This window comes from Rousettus aegyptiacus, unplaced genomic scaffold (assembly GCF_014176215.1).
Source record: "Rousettus aegyptiacus isolate mRouAeg1 unplaced genomic scaffold, mRouAeg1.p scaffold_m13_p_7, whole genome shotgun sequence".
NCBI classification, from domain to species: Eukaryota; Metazoa; Chordata; class Mammalia; order Chiroptera; family Pteropodidae; genus Rousettus; species Rousettus aegyptiacus.
In genome coordinates, this window is record NW_023416310.1 from 9,282,848 (window position 1) to 9,293,227 (window position 10,380).

The window sequence follows — 10,380 nt, forward strand, 5'->3', positions numbered from 1 at the left end:
GCTGCTCGCTCACGGTGACGCGCGCCGGAGCAGGGGAGCCGCAGGCCGCGCCCCTCCAGCGCCAGGGCCCGCGGCCGCTGCCCTGCCGGCCGAGTCGGGGCCCCCACAGCCGGCTGCGCCGCGGGAGCTGCCACCGGGCGCTGCCACCGGGCGCTGCCGGGCCCGCAGACGGTCCCGGGCGGGGCGGCTGAAGCAGATACAAGGATTACACTTTTGCAGGCTCCCGAGAGTGGAGGTGGGGCGGGAGGAGGGGCTGGAAGCTGCGAGAGCGCGCAGAACTTCTTTTCCTCTCCCCTCTCTCTCCGCAGTCAGAGTTACAAGCTTATATGGTCAAAGAAAAAAAAATAATAAAGAAAACGTATAAAATAACAATAGAAAAAGTAATACTTCTGGGAGAGGCGCCGCTGCGGCTCCACGGAGCTTTCGTTCTTTTTTTAAAAAAATGCAGTTTCCCTTCCGCCACGTGAGTACAGCCTTTTGGCCAACAGTTTAGCCGCGTCCTGGGGGAACCGCCCGGGCGGCCGGGGTCACGGCCCCGGGTGGGGCTCTGGAGTTCCGCGTGTGTCCGGGACCCAGGGGACCCAGGGGACATTGTTTGGGACGGGGGAGAAGTCCGAGAGCCCCTCCCGCTGCTCGCTAGAGTCGCCTTCCGGCTTCTGATTTCTGAGCCCTCTGGAGGAGGGGGCGCGCGACCCAGGGTCCTGATGACCCCGAGGCTCCATTTAGCATTTGATCTTGGAGGTTTTGAGCTCCTTCACCTGTGAGTGTAGCGTCTTGTGGACAGCGAGAGTCCTGGACTGGCAGAATCCTTTCCCACACTCTTGACACTTGAAAGGCTTTTCTTTGGAGTGAATATATCTGAGGGCAAAAAAAAAAAAGGCACAGAATTAACCCTTGTAAAATGATGCAACGTTATCAACAGTTGCCCAAAGACCCCCTCCCACTGCTATGAAGTGCTTGCCTTCAAAAGAAAGGGGGTTGTGGGGTACCTAGTGTGGAATGGACAAAATGCTGAGTTTGTGGATGGAGTAGGGAGGTAGAGGCACGGCTTGGGCAATCTCTGGTCCATAAATCTCTGCTCCAATCTCCTGTCTTCCTGAGGAGGGCCCAGCACGGCCTCGTTACAAGGCTGGGGTCAACACCAAAGGTGAGTGAGGGGACCTGAGTGACGTAGGACAATTTGCGGGAGCCGTACTGTCCAAGACGGGACCCACTAGCCACGTGTGGTTATTAAAATTAAAATTAAATAAAACTAAAAAGTGAATCGGTCACACTCGTTTCACATTTCAAGCGCTGCATTGTCACACGTGTCACTCCATCAACGCAGGAACCTCTATTGGACAGCGCTGCGGTGGAGGAAGGGGAGAGGAAACTATACGTGTTTGTCTGGAGCTGATGGAAACCTTAGTCTCAGGTCTTATTCAGCCCCTGTTCTCCCCACCAACGTCCAAGAACGGATCCCCGAGCCTTGATGGTTCCCTTCTCGGTTTTAAGGAATTTCCGGAAGCTCGGGAGGCTTGGAGCTGGTAGGGGGGTCTCAGGAACCTCCTCCTCACGGAGAAGGGTGGTGAGGACAGAGAGAGACAGGCGGCGCTCTCTAGGGCCGCCTGCAGTGCCGCACCTGTGGTCCCGTAGGTGGTCTTGCCTCCGGAAGGCTTTGTGGCAGATGTCACAGGTGTAGGGCCGCTCGTCGGTGTGCGTCCGCTCGTGGATAAGTAGGTTGTAGGACTTGGTGAAGTGGCGGCCACAGAACTTGCAGACGAACTCCTTCTTGGTCTTGGAAGGTAGGCGTCCTCTCGTGGGCTTCTTTTCTGGGGACAGCTTGGTCACATCCAGAAGGGCGCCTAGCCCCCCAGCGGGCGAGCCGGGACCTTCTCCTCGGCCAAGCTTAGACGGATCTTCTTGCGTGGCGGCCAAGGCCAGGTTGGCAAAATCAAAGCGCGGCTTGGTCTTGAGCGCCGCAGGACCGCTGCCTCCAGCGGTGATCTCGGGCTTGGGCTGGATGACGTGAGGGAACCAGGGAAAGGCAGGCAGCTGGAAGCGCGCGTCCATCAGGTTGGACACGGCTCCCGGCACTTTGGAGAAGGAGGATCGCGGCAAGTGCATGGCTGGGTAGCCCAGCGTCCATTGGTGCAGGTGCACAGCGTGCAGCGCACTGAAACCGTACAGGTTGGGCAGGTGGTCCGAGGGCACCGTGGGCAGGCCGTTCACTGCCTGAAGGAAGGAGTAGTTGGTGAGCTGCAAGGATGGATGGATGGGCACAGGCGCTGGCAAGGTTTTGCTGCCCATTGTGGTAGTTGTGGTGGGCTCTCAATCTCGATCTGAGAAGAAAAGAAGGGAGTGGGGAGAGGAAAAGAGAAGTTCAGGGTAGACTGTCCTTCTGAATTCCAGCCCAGCCACACCCTCTCTGCCCCAGGGCAGGCGCTGGGAGTCTAAGACACTACCCGTGGAACCCACTGACCTCAAAGAAAAGACAGGAGCTCTCCCTCATCCCAGGGCTCCCTTCAAATGGCCTCTGGCAGAGACACACAACTCTATACAGAAACCAGCAGGAAACTAAATCCAGTGCAATGCAACCAACTTAAAGGAAGGACTACGGTGTAGACGGCACAGAAAGGCAGAAGCACGGGAAACTCCGATCCACGCAAGCTGAGGTCAACACAGCATCACACTCTCCTGCAAAGATAACAGGAACTCTGAAGCCTGCTTACACATTCACGTGCGGAGAAACTCAGAAATGCACCCTGACAGATGCACGCATTCTGAAGCTGAGCTGACGGCACAGTGCAAAGATAACGTGGGACGACTCGTGGTCCGCTACAAAACAAAGGAAATCACACACACACACACACACACACACACACACACACACGCACAGACGTACACCCGGGATCACAGGGCACCCACAAAGAACCTCACCGATAGTACACAAACTCAACACGAATCCACATAGCTCCCAACTCCTATGCATTACATTCTACTATCTGACCTTCAGTTTGGCCTCTAGAAAACTCTCACTTTGACCAAGAATTTGCTTTTCTGCCTTACTATTAAGGAGCCCTGTTGACGCCACCCTCTCTGCAGCTGCTTGCAGACTGATTCCCTCTCATAGCCCGCAGGGATCACCTTTGTTTCGGCGTGGACACTGACACCCGTGTTCATTAACTCAGTGAAACATCTTCAGTTGCATGCAAGGGGCTTCAGCGCCCCCCCCTAACCCACAGAAGAGGGGGCAGGGTCTTTGCGTTCTCAGGATGTTTGTGAGTGTGGTGAGCCCTGGGCAGGTGCTATGCCTATGGATAAGAAATAGCATTGAAGTTGGCCTCAGCAGCCACGGTCTAGGCACCCTCCAGCCGCAAGGACAGGGAGCTTGAGCAAGGCCAGAGGGAAGCCATGCTGAAGTGACCCACAGGCTGGCATCTCCTGGACTCCTGGGTCAGGGTCTCCAGCCTCCATGGACTGGTTGGTGCTCTACAGAGAGGCTTTATCTCTGTCCCTCCCAGACACTTAGGTCTATCTAGTTGAGGAGAGAGAGAGAGAGAGAGAGAGAGAGAGAGAGAATATGAAAGCCAAAAGTATACAAGTATACAGGGGGCTTTGGGACTCTCTGGCACTGAACTGCCTCTCCTGAGCTCTCTGAGCTGAAGGCTACTCAGGCAGTCATTGTGGGAGCGGGGTGCTTGGGACCCCCTCCTCCCTCGCACTCTCAGCCCTCTGCTGCCTACTGCTTCCTTTACCCCTTCTCCCTCCCTTCCCTTCCTCAGATCTCCTCTAACCTGGAGTAGGTCCCCTTTCCTGGGGTGTGCAACACACTCTCCTGCTCCCTCGTTCACAGAACACACTGACACCTCCGCACGCAGCTTCCCCAGACTAGGTCCCCTCAGCGCCGGCCAGCCAGGCTCAGGCCCAGACTCAGCTGCTGCTCCCTGCAGCGCAGCCCTTACTGAGCGTGACGCGCAGCACTCGCTGGCGAGAGGAGAGAGGACAGTCTTGACCCAGCAGCCCTCGTTCCTGGAGGCTGGCGAGAAGGTCACTGGCTGTTTGGGGCGGTAAGGACAGAGGCTCTGCTGGGGGTAGAGGATGCAAAACACGGTGAGCCGGGGAGATTGGCCTGCGCCCGTTAAATTAACCATCCAGTGAAATTAACAATCAAATGAAAACGCTAGTCTGGCCGCAGCAATTAATTCAGCCTTGGGGCGAGGGGAGGCTCAGATCCTCGGTGATCCGGGCCCTGGAGCGACAGAGCCCGCCCCGCCGGCCTAGCCGCGGCCTCGCACCAATCTGCGCTGCTGCTCCCAGCAAGGGTCGCGCCGAGGACAGAGACCATCCTGTAGCACTGAGACGAGGCGAAGCAAAAATAGGAATAGGGCCAGAAAGAAAGCAGGGGCTGGCCGGGGAGGTGGGAGAACGCGAGGAGGAGAAGACTCTCTAACTTCAAAGGCGAGGTGAGCGCTCTTTGATTTGCCGTCACCTCTTCTTCCTCTCCCGGAGCTGGAAATCAGAGCCTCATCTTTGGCTGCCCAGGGCCGGCCGGGCGCCACCGGGGGCCGCCGCCGCCTCCTCGCGGTGCTCGGCCTGCCCCCGGCCAAGCGGCGCGGTGGCGGTGGGGGACTCTGACTGCACGCGGGCCCGAGCCCGCTCCGTGCCCGGGCGGGAGAACCCACCAGCCGGACGTACGAACCTGGCCTCCCCTCGCCTGCCCCCAGGAGCGAAGACCTGGGGCTCGGCGGGAGGAGGGGGCGCTTGCAGCCACCGCCGCTCGTGGGAGCCAACCTTTCCGGGCTATCTGCCCGATCCTGTTTCCCCCAACACTCAATTTATTTTCCTCAGCGGCGCAGCCAGTTTCTTATTTTCTGCCGCATTCCGAAGCCAGGGCTCCTCAAACTCTCGCCAAGGACTTTCCCGAGGACGAAATTCGTTCGAAACGTGGCTCTGTACGCTAGTACCAAGAACGGGCCGAATGCACGATCCGGTTTCAGGCGGTCAGCTAAGAGAAAAACACAGCCTCACACCAGCCGGTGAGGATAAGCTCCCGTAGCCCTGATCCCGGACCCCCAGAGTGGACACTTTAGATCTGTACATACGAGCGGGAACACCTCTCCCCAGGCCAGGCGAACACTCTGCGCGGGGCATGGGCCTCCGGACCTCGGAGGTGCGTTTAAGAGTCCCGACTACGCACAGCGAAAGCAATTCGCGCTTGGAAACCCAGGTCCCTCGCGCGGTGGAGCGCCAATTCCAGGTCTGCAGCCAGCCCTATGACGGGCATTAATGAAGTGTGCCGAGTCTATTAAAGTGGTTTATTCGGGGCTAATTGAGCGTGAGCGAGTTAACTGCTTGCATTAATGAGGACGGAGCGAGCTCCACGAGCTTGCGCCTGGAGGAGCCCAGCAGTAGCCCCAGGAAAATCATCCTTGACATCGAATCCCCAACACGAGTGACAGGCGTCCGAACTCCAGGCAGGAGGATTGACCAGCACCAGCTACTTCCGTTGAATTTTCCAAACGAACGAGATCGAACGAACCCTTCAGCTAGGCGGCCATCCTGCTGCATTTAAACGCCGGCTGCGTCCTTAGCGATCTGCTTCCCAACCTTAATGAAACCGCAATTACCTCGAGGAGCCTCGGATGGAACACCTACTCACTGGTCTCCCCCACCCCTGCCCCTGCCAGCCCTTCACTCTAGGAGGCTGCGAACCTGGTGAACTAGCCTTGCACGCGGCTTCTGTTCCCAAGAGTCAGAGCACAGCTCTTAGCCCAGGTGACATTTACCAAATTGTGGCAACAAAGAAACCTTCGTAGCTACTTTACGGTCCAAGAGCCTACCTCGCTACTGCCCCAAGCTACTGAAAAAGTATTGTATGTAGATTTTCATCCTTCTTATCAGGGAGAAATAAACTCAGCAGGCAACCCCTCACCTCTTTCCCTCTCTCCTCCAGCTCCCGATTCTCCTGAAGGCTGAGTTACGGGACAGTCGGGGGAGCAAACGAATTCTTCCCTTCCAAGCCCCAAGCTGGAGACACGCGCGGCTCCACAGTGTTTGCGCTGCTGCCGCGTGCGGGTCTCGAGGTGGGAAGTAGTGCTCGCGCCCCCTGCATGCACTGGGGCGACCCACCAGGCCTTGATCACGCAGACCAATCATCCCATAGAGAACACCCCAAGCCAGAACGCAAGTGCGAGGCGGGGTCAGGCACCTGGCCCTGCGCTCCGGTGTCGAGCCCGCTTCGTACCTGAGCGCGACTCCACAAAAGAGCAATTCTCAGGAAAGCGCGACCCGGGAGGGGCATGCACCTGTCCCTGGCGCGGTCGGCTGCGGCCGTGGCCGTCCATCCACGCTCTCTTCCTTCTTCGTCAGCTAAGGTAGGTCAGGCTGAGCTAGGCGCGCACCTCGGGAAACTTCGTGCCGGCTGAAGTTGTTTGGGTTTCTTAGAGGAGGCCCACGGGCTGACTTCCCAAGTCCGTGGCACCTCGCCCCGGGTACCGGGGAGCCTGGCCCCGCTGGGGGCAGTAGTGGAAGCCCTCCCTCTCTTTCCCGGGAGGTCAGAGGCCGAGGACCGCGCGCGGGAAGTCCCTGAGCCAGCACTCCCAACCACCCTGGGCTGCAGCGGCTCTCACTTTCACAAAGGTCCTGTACCATTCGTTTGGCAAGAGAAGTTTCCTTCTGGGACATCGAGAGAGAAGGGACAGCCGCCGCGCTGTGACAGGGAGCCCGGGAGTCCTGCCCGCCTTCCCCCTGCCGCGCCGGGGAGCCAGTTACCTTGGTCCGCGGCGGTCCCGGGGCTGAGCGCTTCTCTGAGGCTACCGCTGCAGGAGACCCGGGAAGCCGGAGGCCCCGGATTCCACGGGCACCCCGGGAGCTCTAGAGTCCCGGCCCCTCTCCCGCCGCGGGGACTCGGAGCGCCCGACGCGCGGGAAGCGCTCGGCAGCCCCGGCGTCCTGCCCGCCGTGGAGAGTGAACCTCGCTCGCGGCTCCCTGGTTGGGTCTGAACCCGGAGCGGCTGAGAACGTGCAGGGGAGAGACCGAGCTCCGACTCACTCATCCCTTTGCACCGAGCCGCCTACTTATTTTAATCCTCCTCCCTCCCTCCTCCCCTTGCCTCGGGATTCCACCCCTCCTCCCCCTGCCCCCCAACCCTGCCCCTGCGCCTGCGCACTGAGAAACAAAGTTTTGCTGACCCGGGCAGCCGACTTTGGCAGCTGCGCTCACTTAGCCCCGGCCTCCCGGGACTTGCGTCCCCAGCCCTTCCGTCCTGTGCGATCCCTTCTCTGCCGTTAGGCCCACCAGGGCACCCCGAGCGTGCTAACAGAAATAGCCTCCAGCAGAAGACAGCAGTGTCTCTTTGCGTTTCGAGGACCTAGTCCTGCGCGCCTAGGACACAGCCTGTTCTGGGTCGCACCGGGATCCCCGCGCCATAGCTTGGGTTCCAGCACACGCTCACCCTGGCAGAGTCGCGTCTTCTCCAAGAATCCCGTCCCAGAGGCGGCGGGCCCTGGATTTGGAGCGGCTCCTGGATGTACAAGAGTGCTCGGTGTCCGGGCGATAACCGAGACCCGAATGCCATAGCTGACCCCAGAACTTGGGTTACGGAGTTTGGAAGAAAGATCAGAGGCGGAGGGTGGGAAAGGAGGTAAAGAAAGTTATTTTCCTGGGACCCAGAACCTTCTGGGATTCCACCCCAATGAGCGGGTGCACTCTCTAACCACATACTCATTTATTTAGGAAGGATGGATGGGAGTTTGGAGAGCTGAGCAGGCGCGCGAGGCAAGCGGCAAAGTTCGTCAGCTCCAGGACCTCTGAGTCCAAGAAGCTGGTTCAGGGGCAGTTGGGGACCTGAGAGGGGTTGGGGCCCAGGCTGCGAGAAATTCTGTCTTCACTCCCTGGCCTCAGAGAGAGAGTACCAGTACCACTTTCTGGACTGTTCCATCCTGGGAGCTGACCTTCAGCTGACCCCAGCCATGCCCCCTCCCTGCTACCTCTCTGGAACACCCAACTCAACGTTCGGGGTGGTGGGGGAGGGATCCGGATTCACACGCTGCACTCTGAGAATTTGCCACAAGATTACTGCTGAGTGACTCCTTAGTCCTGGGGGCTGGATCCTGGCAGCAGTGGGTCTCTAGCAATTAGCACACCCGTACTGTGTGTCTCTGGAGAGGCACCGCCACTATGTTGAGCTTTGGTCTACATTTTTAGGTCCCTGGCCTAGGGAAATGGTAATGGAAATGCACCCCAAAAGACATAGCTGGAGGAAACCCTGTCTTACTCATAGACCTTTAGGACAGAATCCGCCCTAGGTGACTTTGGCTTGGGTGGGAGGAGGAAGACTCTGCACCAAGGGATTGCACTCACCCCCTGCCACAGGTCAATGCTGGAGCAAGGGACCTGCATGAGTTTGCAACTGGAATCTTAGAAGCTGCCAATAAAGGGGGGACGTTCTGGCCAGGGCAAGGCCTCTTGGGAGCAGGAGGGAGCGGAGATCACCCCTTCCCATGAGATGGAAAGGCCTGGAGGGCATTCCTGGTTTTACTGGCTGCACCTCAAGCCAGAGAGTTTGCATGTCTCAGGGAGACAAAGTTTGGGTTACTTCCATTACCAGCAGCAAAGGAATCCAAGAGCCATCTTCACAACAGGGCACCTGGGTTTCCAGACCACTTAGGAGATGTCCCCAAGAAAGACCTTCAGGTGGGATGGAGCCTCCTAAGGTGTACAAATCTCATCTCCTGCTCAGAACTCCACAGAGGGACATGGTGTTTCCTGCACCTTTCCACTTTCCTTTTTCTTCTGAATCAGGGCCCTTGGCCAACAGTCTTCAAGGATGTCTAGGAAACTCCAAGTAGTAGGGTCCCTAAAGACTCTCTTGGATCCCTAAAGTAAGGCTCATGCAACCTGGTGATTTCATGTGGCTTTCGCCAGGTTATCTGGAAAACCGATCCTGACTCAGGCCAAATCCTGGAACTTGGCTCCTGTGGGACAGGATGGGGAAGCAAGCTTGGAGCTGGCCCCTCATGGGCCAGCATCTCAGGCTTTGCCTCCCAGAGGAGTCCTGGCTGTCTTGCTTGGAGTTGGTCTGCGGGGCAGGACAGGACAAGGTGAGCCTGTTTCAGACACCCCGCTTCCTTTCACAGCACTACTTCCTAGGTCTCCAACAATGCACAAAACCGGAAATGCGAGATAACGAAATTCAAGATTCACTAGTTGCTGAAGAGTTCTCCATCCCAATCCTAGCTCCCAAAGGAGTGACCCCAAGACTATGGCCTCAGTGTCCACCAGAGGTCAACCAGGTTCTGGCTCTTGGGGCAGGAAGGGAAAAGCCCAGGGAGCTGAGATCCCCTCTGTACCTCTATTCAAGAGTGAGCAACAGTGGAGAAAGGTCTGCACCCGATTTAAGAGTAATTAATCAGACGCTATGCAGGGTCTAGGGTGCGCTGCAGCACCCTGTACTGCAGCTTGGATGGACTGAAGAGGGCAAGACCCAGGACACGTAAGAGCTACGAGGGTGATATTTAGAGACGTCCTATTCGTTTAGGATTTGCAAAACTTCACGTTTCGAATTTGGTAAATATCCTCAGTAGCTGGAACTCAACCGATCTACGTCCACGGAGCCCAGTGAAGGTAGCGACACTCCTGTCTGGACGCCCATCCCATTCCTGGGAATCCCGGACACTCCGCCACACGCAGCTTCAGTCTCTGCTCGGGCTGAGCCTGCAGGCTCCAGCCGGCGACCAGACCCTGGGCAAACTCTGCCGGGCTCCTGCTGGCTCTCCCGCCCACCGCCCGCGGGGCGGAACCACCGGCGGGAGGATTCCCAGCCTCGGCTGAGAGCGAGCAGCCCTAGGCGAGGGTCCCCACAGTAGCGACAAGGCCTGCAGGTCTGGGTTACGCCCCCCAGTATGAATGGGGGCCCGCAGGGAGCGATTGCCTAGCGGGCGCGAGCCTCGGGGTCATTGACCACACTGCGCCCAGTCCCGAAGGGAGCTCTCGCCACCGCCTTTTGCTGGGCACGCTTGGGGTGGTGACAGCTTCTACTGGTCTACCCGCCCCAATCCCAGACTTCTCCAGACTCCTGCTCCCTGGGAAGGAAAAGTACCCCAGCCTGTCTTCAGAGCGAAAACTGAGCAGCATCCAGAAAATTAACTAGAACGTGGCCTGTGTTGCTTTGGGCTCTTGTAGACTGAACACGAACCCCACTTCTCCCTACTCTCCAGCCACAGAAAAATGACTTCATTTTTTTTTAATGGAGTTTACTTAGTTTAGCACTTGAGATTTTTTGTTTCCAACGCAAGCTTTCCTATAAACGCATTGCGAACAATTGGGGGTCTGCTCATTAGACCCCCCTTTACGCATATACAGAGGTTTCAAATAACCGGGAGATTTAGGTATCCCTCT

At 57.9% G+C, this 10,380-nt stretch overlaps 1 protein-coding gene across 1 annotated transcript; it reads right to left on the reverse strand.

Annotated features, from left to right (window-relative positions):
* Nucleotides 1-336: 336 nt before the first annotated feature.
* OSR1 (odd-skipped related transcription factor 1) lies at nucleotides 337-7,041 on the reverse strand. The gene is made up of 3 exons (XM_036224723.1): nucleotides 6,754-7,041; nucleotides 1,622-2,321; nucleotides 337-858 (listed from the first exon to the last, which is right to left on the reverse strand). Exons 2-3 carry the CDS (start codon nucleotides 2,287-2,289, stop codon nucleotides 723-725), a joined length of 804 nt encoding a protein of 267 aa, XP_036080616.1. The 5' UTR covers nucleotides 2,290-2,321; nucleotides 6,754-7,041; the 3' UTR covers nucleotides 337-722.
* Nucleotides 7,042-10,380: the final 3,339 nt, after the last annotated feature.

Bases quoted from the DNA above. Each gene is read 5' to 3' on its own strand.
- OSR1 (XM_036224723.1), bottom strand. From the start codon at position 2,289: ATGGGCAGCAAAACCTTGCCAGCGCCTGTGCCCATCCATCCATCCTTG. The intron at 859-1,621 runs GTGCGGCACTGC...TTTTGCCCTCAG, and splicing joins GACCACCTACGGGACCACAG to ATATATTCACTCCAAAGAAA.